The sequence below is a fragment of the Diabrotica virgifera genome, chromosome 9 (assembly GCF_917563875.1).
Source record: "Diabrotica virgifera virgifera chromosome 9, PGI_DIABVI_V3a".
Classification (NCBI taxonomy): domain Eukaryota; kingdom Metazoa; phylum Arthropoda; class Insecta; order Coleoptera; family Chrysomelidae; genus Diabrotica; species Diabrotica virgifera.
In genome coordinates, this window is record NC_065451.1 from 182,452,762 (window position 1) to 182,466,356 (window position 13,595).

The 13,595-nt window shown below is 32.6% G+C and overlaps 1 protein-coding gene across 2 annotated transcripts in view; it reads right to left on the reverse strand.

The window, feature by feature from the left end:
* LOC126891888 (1-phosphatidylinositol 4,5-bisphosphate phosphodiesterase gamma-1) overlaps positions 1-13,595 on the reverse strand; it is a 212,360-nt gene that overhangs the window by 69,104 nt on the left and 129,661 nt on the right. For both annotated transcript variants that reach the window (XM_050661227.1, XM_050661228.1), the window contains exon 14: positions 5,151-5,385. In XM_050661227.1, coding sequence (XP_050517184.1) covers positions 5,151-5,385 — 235 coding nt within the window. The remainder of the gene's footprint in view (positions 1-5,150; positions 5,386-13,595) is intronic.

The following is a 13,595-nucleotide window of genomic DNA, read 5'->3' on the forward strand; positions in this document are numbered from 1 at the left end:
TTTTGTTACGGTTTAGGGAACATGCTATAGTCATTTTAGCTGATATAGCTAAGATGTACCGGCAAATTTTGATTTATGATCCACACAGGGAATTTCAAAGAATTCTATGGAGATTTTCAACGCAAGACGAAGTAGGAGTTTATAGGTTGAACACGGTCACCTACGGGTTAGCTCCATCTAGTTATTTAGCGGTTCGATGCTTATTACAGTTAGCGAGGGAAAAAAGGGATAAATATCAAAGGGCAAGTGAAGTTATACTGCGTGATTTCTATATGGATGATTTAATAACGGGTACAAACACGGTCGAAGAAGCTAGAAGTTTAAAAGGGGAAATAAGTAGTATTTTGGATTCAGGATGTCTTCCACTAAGAAAATGGAAGTCAAATCATCCAGAGGTTCTTAAGGATGAGTCTAATTCAGCAGGAGATATAGAACATTATTTAGCGGAAGATGGGATTAATAAAACACTTGGATTATTATGGAATTCAAAGGAAGATGTTTTGCATTTTAAAATCACGATTGATACAAGAAAGGATAAGGTGAGCAAAAGAGGCATTCTATCTGTCGTAGCTCAAGTATTTGATCCATTAGGCCTAGTTAGTCCAGTGATGATAAGGGCAAAATTAATAATACAAACATTATGGCAGATGAAATTGGGATGGGATGAATCATTACCTCAGGAACTTCACTCGTCCTGGAGCAGGTTCAAGGATAAAATGACGGCTCTGGAAGAATTAAAAATAAATCGAAAATTTTATTGGGAAAAATCAACGGATTTTAACGGTATGGATAATGTAAATTTAGTTTGTTCAAAATCTAGGGTGGCTCCTTTGAAGTCTGCGTGTTTGGAAAGACTGGAGCTATGTGCTGCTCTTTTAGGAGCAAAATTGACTAAAGAGGTAATTAAATCTTTAAATATTAGGTTTACCAAGATAAGACTCTGGACGGCTTCCACGATAGCATTGCCATGGATACGGGGAGAACCGTGCCAATGGAAAACTTTTATAGCGAATAGAGTAGGGGAGATTCAACGGTTAACGGATAAAAATTCTTGGGGACATGTTAGGTCAGAGATAAATCCAGCGGATGTTTTATCAAGAGGGATAGAACCAGAGCAATCCAAGGATTTTAGATTGTGGTGGGATGGTCCTAATTTTTTAAGACTGTACGAAGAAATGTGGTTTGAAACAGAATCAGACTTTAAAGTAGAGCAGCTGCCAGAAATTAGAAAGCCAAAATTGGTATTTTCTCCAATTGTGGTACAGGACATATTCGGTAAATATTCTGGTGTTAAACGGTTAAAAAATGTAATACGTTGGATATTTAGATTTTACATAAATTCCAAATTAAAAAGGGAACAAAGGGTTTTAAGTAAGGTTCTCTCAAATGACGAACAAGAAACAGCTTTGAGACGACTAATAATATTATCGCAGAAACGGAGTTTTTATGAAGACTGGCAAGCTCTGAAAAATTCAAAAAAGGTTTTAAATTCAAGTAAAATAATATGTTTAAATCCATTCTTTGATGATTCGGGTATAATAAGGGTAGGAGGAAGAATACAGAATGCTGAGGTAGCGTACGACCAAAGGCATCCGATTATACTTTCGAAATCATGTAAGTTAACTAGACTCATAATACAAAACGAACACTATCTAAATTTGCATGCGGGTGCGCAAACGTTATTAAATATTGTGAGATTAACCTATTGGCCTATATCGGGTAGAAGCGTGGTTCGGGATATATTACGTAAGTGCATAACGTGTTTTCGGGCAAAGACGTTGCGTCTTAAACAAAAAATGTGAAATTTACCGGCTAGTCGCATTAGTAAACCTTTGGGACGGTGTGGAGTTGACTATGAAGATCCATTTCATATAAGGGCTCATAAGCTTAAAGGGCAAAAAATTATTAAGGGGTATTTCTGTATTTTTGTTTGTTTGGTGACAAAGGGTCATTTGGAGTTGGTGAGTGACTTAACTACTCAGGGATTTTTGATTTGTTTTAAAAGATTTACATCCAGAAGGGGTTTACCACGGGATATATATTCGGATAATGGAAGTAACTTTGTAGGGGCTAACAACCACCTTCAGGATTTATTTAATTTTTTACGGGATAGGGTAAATCAATGCACTTTTGCTGGATACTTATCTGAATTGTCTATTAACTGGCATTTTATACCAAGCTATTCTCCACATTTCGGTGGTTTATGGGAGGAAGCTGTAAAATCGGCAAAATATCATTTAAAAAGGGTTGTTGGGGACACTAGTCTCACCTATGATGATTGGAATACGGTAATTGCGCAGACTGAAGCCTGCTTAAATTCCCGTCCTTTGACCCCTCTTTCTGAGGATCCTACTGATTTTAATGTTCTCACTCCTGATTTTTTAATTGGCTGTCCATTGGTGGCGTTGCAGCAGGAGAACATTCTACATCTGAATCCGGGTCGTATTCAAAGGTTTCAATTGGTAAGGCAGATGATGCAACATTTTTTAAGTCAATGGTCCAAGGGTTATCTGGCTAATTTGCAAGATATAAATAAATGGCGTTCTTCAGCTGACCAGATTAAACCCGGGCAAATAGTAATTTTGGAGGAGGGTGAGGTACCACCCATGAAATGGCTTTTGGCAAGGGTAATGGAGGTGCATCTTGGAAAAGACGGTATTGTGCGGGTAGTGACGCTCAAAACGAGTAAAGGACACTTTATTAAACGTGCGGTGGCAAAAATTTGCGTGTTACCAATGGATAATTAGACATAGGGGAAAGAGAAACTTTCGTTTGTTTTAGGACATCATTTTTGGTTTTAGGTTATATTGTTGCATTGTTTTGTTGGTATAATAGGAACTTTAGTTTTAGTTATCTTGAAAGACTGTGCTTTCAAGGAGGGGCGGCATGTTCGCTGCAATATTTAATGAAATGTCCTGAGACGGCCCTGCCTGCGTGCATATATGGCTTATTAGCGACAAGTTCATTTTTTCATCAGTCTGTTTGTTGTCTTCAAAGAGTTCACACATGTCTTAGTAATAAAAATATATACAGTCCACTTAGTCAGCAGTTTTATTCATTGGGAACACAAGGTTGCACGTGGGCATCCTAACAATTAGGTAAAAATTTGCTAAAAATTTTTTAATATTAAAAGTGTCAAACAATAAAATCATTAATAAATAATTCAGAATTAAATTTATGAATTTTTATTTATTAATGATTTTATTGTTTGACACTTTTAATATTAAAAAAAAAATTTAGCAAATTTTTACCTAATTACTATTGTTCAATTTAATTTCAATATCTCCAACAAATCAAATTAAAACATTTTCACAATCACACCACAACTAATACACAACTGACCAATTCTGGTTTAGGAAAATTGCACAACCAATCTTACATCTATTAGTTCTTGAACATCCAGAACAACATCTAATAATCCCAACTAAATTAAAATATACACTATTAATTAAAAATATAAAAACAACATCACTTTAAATATAACTAACAATTTTTTTTTTGTTTTTTTTTGGTTTCACGGTTTAATGTCGTGTTTCCTTACTAATCGACTCAAGATCCTGCCAATTATTTTGTTTTGTTAATGCATTACATTCAAATCTGTCCCTCTACCATCTCTCCCTTTAGCATAATATAGAGAAAAAGTATGATATTGAATACTACTATATTCTTCCCTTATACCGGAAACATTTAATTTTACTTTTACCGTGACCTGAAGATGCTGTGAATATTGTAGACAGCGAAACCGGTCGTCAGTTGTAAAATAAATTGTTTGTGAGAACGTCTCTCTTTTCTTTACTACAATAGTATGGACTCACACATGCAACCCATTCATTTTTTAATCATTTACAGTATTCGATACTTTGATTACTATGATTACTTTTGTATTTGAGTACCAGTAATCATATCGAGAATCTTATTTCTCAGTAGGTAGGTATTTTGTATAGGTATTTCGATATAATAACGACCATCACCGATCTGTTTAAGGGAAAAAAATGAATTGATTACTATGATTACTTTTGTTACTTTTGTATTTGCGTACCGGTAATCATATCGAGAATCGTATTTCTCAGTAGGTAGGTCTGTAAAGGTATTCCGATATAACAACGACTTTCACCGATCTGTTTAAGGGATAAAAATGATTTGACTACTATGATTACTTTTGTATTTGAGTACCGGTAATCATCTCGAGAATCATATTTCTCAGTAGGTAGGTATTTTGTATAGGCATTCCGATATAATAACCACCTTCACGAAGTACGAAGTAATCAGAGTAATCAAAGTAATCAAAGTAGATACAATAGTCGTTACTCGCTCTGATACGATTGGTACGAAGTAACGAAGTAATCAGAGTAATCAAAGTAGATATAATAGTTGTTACTCGCTCTGATACGATTGGTACGAAGTAATCAGAGTAATCAAAGTAGATACAATAGTCGTTACTCGCTCTAATACGATTGGTATGAAGTACTCGCTCTGATACGATTGGTACGAAGTAATCAGAGTAATCAAAGTAACGATTTGTCTCTCTGTATAGTAATCGTTACTTTCGGTATTCGTAAGTAACGAGTACTTTGTAATGAATAGATACTTTTTCAACATCACTACTACCTTGGTGCGAACATCATCGAAAATTGGGACCATTCCCTAGACCAAATGTAGGATAGAGAAAGCAAGATCTGCATTTCAAAAAATGCCTAAGCTATTCAAATGCCATGATTTATCAATGCCCATAAAAATTAGGTTACTACGATGTTATATCTTTCCTATGCTGCTGTAACGAGTTGAGTCGTGGACTCTCACAGACGCCACCTGCAAGAAAATTGAGGCTTTCGAAATGTGGCTTTATCGTCGAATCCTAAAGATATCTTATACCGACCTTGTTACTAATCAGGGTGTTTTGTTGAGAATGCAAAAAGAAAGAGCAGTAATCCACAATAAAAACAGCCATTATCGAATGCCTCGGTCACATCATGAAGGACAGCGAAAGATATGGACTGCTGCAACTAATATTGCAGGGAAAAATAGAAGGAAAACAGGGACCAGGAAGGCAAAGGATTTCCTGGTTAGCAAATCTATGTACGCGGTTTCATCACAATAACCACAAATCTTTTGTTTTATTCTCATGTGAAATGACAAAAATATATACTTACAGGATAACTAGCCTGGCCGATGAAATTAGGTTCTCCAAAAACATCTACGTCTTGTACAAGGAATCTCAATAATGCAAAATCTGGATTAGTTACAGTAAACTCACATATTTCTTCGTTCCATTTAGGATTTAATCCGTTATCAACAATATTTTTGGTAACTAGTTTTATTCCTGAATCGTATACAGCACCGATAACTTCAATCTCTACAAACGGACTTGCAGTTCCTTTTTTCAGCCTACAAAAATGTACAAAATTGTTACAAAATATTATTTCTGTCTAATATGAGATTAAACTCAATTAACAAAATATTTTAAAATGCGTATGACCCGTATGCGCGGAGACCATATGACCCGATGCAGAATATAAAGTGTTTAATTGCATGTCAAACATGCGCAATAACTACCTCTTAAAACCTACCAAATTCCATTTGCATATCTATACCGGTTTTAAAGCAACCAAACTGTGATTATTTTTCATGCAGAATTACCCCTAAAAGTTTGTCGCACTTATTTAGAAACAATCTGTATTGACGAAGAACATGGCTAGTTGTTAAAGTACCTAACTATTTTATTATCCAACATAAGCGTATGAATCAAAAAACAGCATGTTAAGAAAACCTTAGGCTATAGTTGGGTTTAAATTTCAGTATTTTATAAATGATAGAATATTCCACAGGGTGTGGTGAACTTTTGAGAAAAAACAGTTTGATTGGTACACTCGGTATACAATGACAATTCACCTGTCTAGCAACAATACAGCGATATTGTTAAAGAATAAGGCTATTAAAAAAATCACTTAAATCGGACAACAGGTTTAGGAAATTCGAGACATCAAAAATGACCCATTTTTAAGGTGGAGCGTTAATTTATTGGAGTAGTGTAGTTGAAAAAAAAAATTGTTTGAACATGATGATATCATGCGTTAGGGCTAGAGGCTATTATTGATTATGTACAAAATAAGAGAGCTAAAAGGAACTACAACGTTAACCTGATTTTATTGTCTTATATGGTCAATGGATCTCTATATTTGAAAAACCGCGGAGTGCTACCATTTAAATGGGTGCGTTTTTAAGAAAGGGGTGAATTAGCCCCTAGACACAGGGTGAATTAGGGTGAGTTCTACGCGCTTTTGCTATAAACACGTCTACAGGAAAATCGTTCCAGGTTAAATATGCTATCGAAATATCACATTTTAAAGTAAAAAATATTTTTTTTACACAAATATATTCAAAAGAAAAGCAGGAAAAAAAACACGAAAGAAAGCAATTTTGTTTTTTGCCCCGTAACTTTTTTCCACAGGGATATAGGTATATACATTGCTTCAGCGAAAAATAACTTATATCCTTCTTTAAAATGAAGTTAGGTAAAAGTCTCTACGATTTATAGTTTCCGAAAGAGGATTTTTCAAAGTTCGCCGTGCATAGCATTTTTGGGCCATTTTCCCCATTATTTCGCAAACATTGTTCTGTAACTTTATTCTACGCATTTATAGGTATATGTAATGGTACATTTAGTAAAAAGAAAAGTCAATTACCTTTAAAATGGTCTATTGTATAAGGTTGTACGGCTCTTATTAAGTAAGCTATGCTTTATTTTTTTCAAAGTTTTATACTTTTAATGATTTTTGATATTTTTAATGATTATTTTTTAAATTTCTGATTATGACTTTTTTTCTTGTACATTTAGGTATATACATTATGGAATAAAAAAAGCTTATTTTTTTTTACTTTAAAATGGTGTATTTCAAAAAATTCTATGAGTATTTTTAAATAAGATATCCGTAGGATATCCATGGGTATCCGTAATTTGAGACAAATTTTAATTTTTTTTTATATTTTTCAATTAGAAGAATATAATTGCATATTATAACAATTTTTAATTCCAAATAACTCTTAATAACCCTTTTCGATATTGTGAAATATAAAAGTACTTTACTCTTGAGCGAAATTCATATTTTTTAACATACCTCGTACACTATTGATAAAATTTTATATCTGACGATTGAATATTGGATCTTAGGTTTTAGACTATGCACAGCATTCTTTAAATATTCAGTTTTTTTCATAAAGTTAATAATAAAAAAGTTTTCCGTATGGTTCAAACTTATTGGGACGTATTGCATGTGTATATGTCACATTTTGAAAAAATATATCTTGATTAAATATACAATAAAAAAAGTTATAATGAGAAATTTAACAATAATCGTAAAATATATCAAAAATTATTAAAAGTAGGTATAAAATTTTGAACAGCCATAAATATTTTGCTTAAAAATAGTGATACAGCCTTCTACAATGGACCATTTTAAAGGTAAGTGACTTTTTTTACGTAGAAACAAGTTACAGAGCAATGTTTGATAAGTAACAAGGAAAATGGGAAAAATGGCTGTGAGTGGTGAAATTTTAAAAATCATATTTTGGAAATTAGAGAGACTTCTACCTAACGTCATTTTAAAGAAGAAGGATGGATGTTTTTTTTCTGTGAAGCAATGCCTATACCTCTATCCCCGTGGAAAAAAGTTATGGGACAAAAAACAAAATTGCTATTTATCGTGTTTTTCTCTTGGTTTTCTTTTGAATATATTTTTGTAAAAACAATATTTTTGACTTTAAAATGTGATGCTTCGATAGTAAATTAAACCTGGAACAATTTTCCTGTAGACGTGTTTGTACCAAAAGTGCATAGAACTCACCCTAATTCGCCCTGAGCCTAGGGACTAATTCACTCTTTTTCAAAAACGCACCCCTTTAAATGGTAGCACTTCGCGGTTTTTCATATTCAGAGGTCCATTGACTATATGAAATAATAAAACCCCGTTAACGTTATAGTTCCTTTCTAAAATACATAATCAATAGCCTACTATCAAATTTTGACCATTTTTGTTTGTTACTTTGTGTTAATTTGTTAGTGTTCTGAAACTATTTCCTTGTGGCATTTTATGCAATTTACTATTTTGCTTGGGAAGTGTCACAATTTAAGTTTGAAATTAAATTTATTTGATGTTTCGACTTTCATTTCGGAAATCTTTTCCGAAGTGGAAGTCGTTCTCTGTGCTCCTTGTCCCAGGCATGTTTGTATATCTGAGAATTCTGACAAGGATATCTGATCATCGGATATCTGAAATTTCTGCCAAAAAAAAAACACAAAACCCCTAGGGCCTAGGGCATTGCTATGGTCCATATGATCTAGGCCTTTTTCATTGTTTGAAAAGAAATCCCTAAACGAAAAAAAAAACAGGCTATAAAATAAAAATCCACGAGGAAAATAAAATTCCTGTAGCTGGCTGTATACCATAAATCACAAACAATACAAGATCCTTTGTAAAAGGTATCTTTAAAAGACCCCAATAAGGGTTACATCACAAAACAAAACGTTTTCGGATTAATAGGTAATCCATCATCAGTGCTAAGCCAATAGCATGCATGCGTGAGCCACCAAAAAGTTATGGGTGAAAACCCTTTAAAAGTTTCAAGATCTTAAATGATACTACATATTATTATTAATACAGATGGATATTGCAAATATTCCTGGATATAACCCAGGGCAACACAGGACTCTAACCCACGTGGATGTGATATACAAGGAATGAACCTCCCATATTGAAAATTGAGTGTCAACTGTCAATCTTTCACCTTTCAGTTCAGTTGACACTCAATTTTCAATATGTGAGGTTCATTCCTTGCATATCACATCCACGAGTCCTGTGTTGCCCTGGGTTATATCCAGGAATTTTTGCAACATCCATCTGTATTAATAATAATATGTAGTATCATTTAAGTTCTTGAAACTTTTAAAGGGTTTTCACCCATAACTTTTTGGTGGCTCACGCATGCATGCTATTGGCTTAACACTGATGATGGATTACCTATTAATCCGAAAACGTTTTGTTTTGTAATGTAACCCTTATTGGGGTCTTTTAAATATACCTTTTACAAAGGATCTTGTATTTTTTTAGGCTATAAAATCTTCCCAGAACTTTTATAATAATTTTTTTTTTGAGAACTATTTCCGGAGTGGAAATCGAAATGCCAATTCATCCTACGAATAATTGTGACTCAAGCCTATATAAACATACTAATTAAATTAGACATGCCACAAGAAAACAGTTTCAGAACCTTGTAATAAAAAAGTTACTAATCAAAAATAATGCACTGAAAAAACAAACAAACTACTTATAGACCAGGGCGCATCTGTAAAAATATTATAGTGCAGCCGATAGGTGAAAGAATTGTGCATTTAATGATAGAAGTATATAATTTGGACCACATATATACTACACATGTACACATATAAAGGTTTAAATTTAGATGGGAGGTCATCTCAGATTTTGCCCTTTACAAAAATGGCGGGCATTCAAAATGGCGACAGATATATGTGACTAATAGCACGATAACTTTTGAACGAGACGTCAGATTTCAACCAAAGTTGGTACGTAGGCTCTTTTTTTGATGTATAAGATCGAGGTCTTGAACGGGAAGAATCGGTTTACCAGAAGTTGTTTTTTTCCTGGTTTGTATGTAAAAATATTTTGTTGTTTTTTCAATTCTTTCACCTTGTATGTATTAATTTTTTAAAAAGCTAATACCGCCATTGAAAAGAGCGTAAAAATATTTTTTATGAAACATTCTGAACTTTTTGGTTATGTTAATTACCATTTATTACATGCATAACGTATCTTCTCATGTACCTAAGTGCGGCAGATTCGAGAAAAATATAAGAATTATTGGGTATTTAATGTTAGAAGCATATAATTTGAACCACATATACTACACATACAAAGGTTCAAATTTAGATATGAGGCCATCTCAGTTTTGTTCCTTTTACAAAAATGGCGGGCATTCAAAATGGCGACTATACATATGTGACTAATAGCACGATAAATTTTGAACTAGACGTTAGATTTCAACCAAATTTGGTATATAGGTTGTTTCTTTGATGGATAAGATCGAGATCTTAAACTGAAAGAATCGGTTAACCAGAAGTTGTGTTTGAACTGTCTTTTTAATTTAAAAATATGTTGTTTCTTTTTCAATTCTTTCACCCTGTATATATAAATTTTTAAAAAAGGTAATACCGCCATTGAAAAGAGTGTAAAAATAGTTTTTAGGAAATATTTTGAACTTTTTAGTTATGTTGATTACCTTTTCATTTTGAATGTACGCCATTTTTGTAAAAGACAAAATCTAAGATGGCCTCATATTTATATTTGAATATTTGTATGTATAGTATGCGTGGTCCAAATTATATATTTGTATCATTAAATGCACAATAATTGTTATATTATTATTTGCACGAATCTGCCGCACATAGGTACCTACATGTGAAGATACGTTATGCATTTATTAAATGGTAATTAACATAACTAAAGAGTTCCAAATATTTCCTAAAAAATATTTTTACACTCTTTTCAATGGCGGTATTACCTTTTTGAAAAATTAATATATACAGGGTGAAAGAATTGAAAAAGAAACAACATATTTTTAAATTAAAAAGACAGTAAAAACACAACTTCTGGTAAACCCATTCTTCCGGTTCAAAACCTTGATCTTATTCATAAAAAAAAAGAACCTATATACCAAATTTGGTTGAAATCTAACGTCTATTTTAAAAGTTATCGTGTTATTAGTCACATATGTATAGTCGCCATTTTGAATGCCCGCCATTTTTGTAAAAGGAACAAAAACTGAGATGGCCTCATATCTAAATTTGAACCTTTGTATGTGTAGTATATGTGGTCCAAATTATATGCTTCTACCATTAAATGCAGAATAATTCTTATAATATTTGCTCGAATCTGCCGCACATAGGTACATGAGAAGATGCGTTATGCATTTATTAAATGGTACTTAACATAACCAAAAAGTTCAAACTGTTTCATAAAAAATATTTTTACGCTCTTTTCAACGGCGGTATTAGCTTTTTAAAAATTAATACATACAGGGTGAAAGAATTGAAAAAAACAACAACATATTTTTACATATAAACCAGGAAAAAACAACTTCTGGTAAACCGATTCTTCCAGTTCAAAATGTCAATATTATACTTACATCAAAAAAAGAACCTATATACCAACTTTAGTTGAAATCTGACGTCTCGTTCAAAATTTATCGTGCTAATAGTCACATATGTCTAGTCGCCATTTTGAATGCCCGCCATTTTTTTAAAGGGCAAAATCTGAGATGGCCTCTTATCTAAATTCGAACCTTTATATGTGTAGTATATGTGGTCCAAATTATATGCTTCTATCATTAAATGCACAATTCTTATAATATTTTGCACGAATCTGCCGCATTATTAGTAAATACATTTGGATGTTGAGAGATGACTCATATTTTTTTGCAGAAATTGCTTGAAAGTAACTCATATAATACTATTTGAGTTATCCTCCCACTCAAAAAGGTCAGGAACATTGTTTAAATAATCAAAACGTCAAAAAATGAAGGAAAAATTCGATTCTTTTCTTCGTTTTTTAACTTAAAAGTATTCATTTCCGAGAAAAGTTGCACTGACATAAAAGTTGCGTAATTAAACTTTCTACAATACAGGATTGGTTAAAAATTTTAAAAATTGTCGTCCTTGTTGCAAAATAGCAATATTTGCGAAAAAACCATAAAAAACAAGTATTCGCATTTTAAGTTTTTCAACCATTTGTACTACATTTAGGGCCTTCATATTTTACATTGAGAAACTTTAGGATATTATATTAAAACAATACTGTAAATTTCATTAAGATCGGCTTAATAGATTTTTCAAAATGAATTTTGCAATCCAACTTTCACAAAAAAAATGTATTTTTTCAAAATGTTGCAGGACTGAAAATAAAGCAGACAGCAAGTTGAATATTTTTTTTACATATAGAAGAATACCGTACCTTTTATTTCCAATTTGCTAAATTAAAATCGGTTAACTACCTCGGCGCCAGAAATTTTTTAAATAAACAATAATTTTTGGTGCTACGCGCAGGACAGCGGATACGCTTGCTCTGATTGGGCATTCCAATGACCTTTGATAATGATCGATAAATTTTAATTTTTAGTAAATTTCGATATAAATAAATAAATTTATTTATTGCAAAATAAAAACACATACTCTGTCCTTTGAAATAACACTTTTTTAGCAAAAACTTTCTTTGTTCATATATTTTAATTTGGAGAATAAAGTTTATTATTTTTAAACATATGCAATTGTTTAAACAATATTTCACAAACAATAATCAAATTAGTTTGATTTTTGTGGAATTAAAATATTAAAATACAACAAAATATAGAGTAAGAAAATAATATATTACTAGGTTGTTCAATAAGTCTTGCGGTTGGATAAGAGAGGGCTACTAACATGTTTTTTTTGTTATATTGGTACACTCTTCATATGAACGTATGTGAAGCTTTGTTTCAATCTGTCAATTCATTATTTTTTTAGAAGCCATTTAGTATCGATGTGTCACAGTATTTTTTACAATGGAAATAATCACGTATCGTGCAGTGATTGAATTTTTATTTTTGGAAGGTTTAAAGGCAAAGGACATTTATGAACGAATGTTAAAAGTGGATAAGGACTCTTCGCCTTCAATTATTACTGTACAAAGTGAGTTGCTCAATTTAAACGTGGTCGTTCAATCCTTGAAGACGATCGACCTCAAAGACGCCCAAAAATAGCAAGCCCATCAGAAATCGTAGAAAAAACATGGATATGGACAGGATATGGTATTGGAAACTCGTCGAGTAACTGAAAATGATTTAGTAGAATCCCTAGGCATCTCATTCGGCAGCATCAGCAATATTTTGGCCGAAGTATTGGGTTTCAAAAAGCTGTGGTCACAATGGGTGCCGCATTTGCTGACAACGGACCACAAACACATTCGAATCAACAATATTTAGGGCGTTTTCGACAGGATATTGTAGATTTTGTGCGTCCATTCATCACAAAGGATAACACTTGGTCTATCACCATAATCCTGAATCAAAACAAAAGGTTAAAAAGTGGTAGAATCTGGGTTTTCGGCTCCAAAACGAGTTTGTGTCCAGAAATCGACCAAGAAGATTTTAGCATCAGTTTTTGGAATTTGAGAGGAATTTTTTGTGTGGATTACTTGCAAACTGATAAAACAATACATTCTAGATATTATTGTAAACATTCAGCCCAGCTGAAGGAAAAAAAATCGTGAAAAAAACTCAGTTTACAGAAGAAAAAAATCCTTTTTCGCCAGGACAATGCACCGTGTTATATGAATATTTTACTAATGTCTAAAATCCATGAATTAAAGTTCGATTTGTGAGAGCATCCACAGTATTAATCAGATTTGGTTCCTAGCGACTTTCATTTGTTTCAATATCTAAAAAAAAATTATGCGTGGAAAGAGTTTTTCATCAAATGACGAGTATGTAACAGCTGTGGAAGCGTATTTTGCAACCCTTCCTGATTCTCCCTTCAGTAATGGAATTAATAA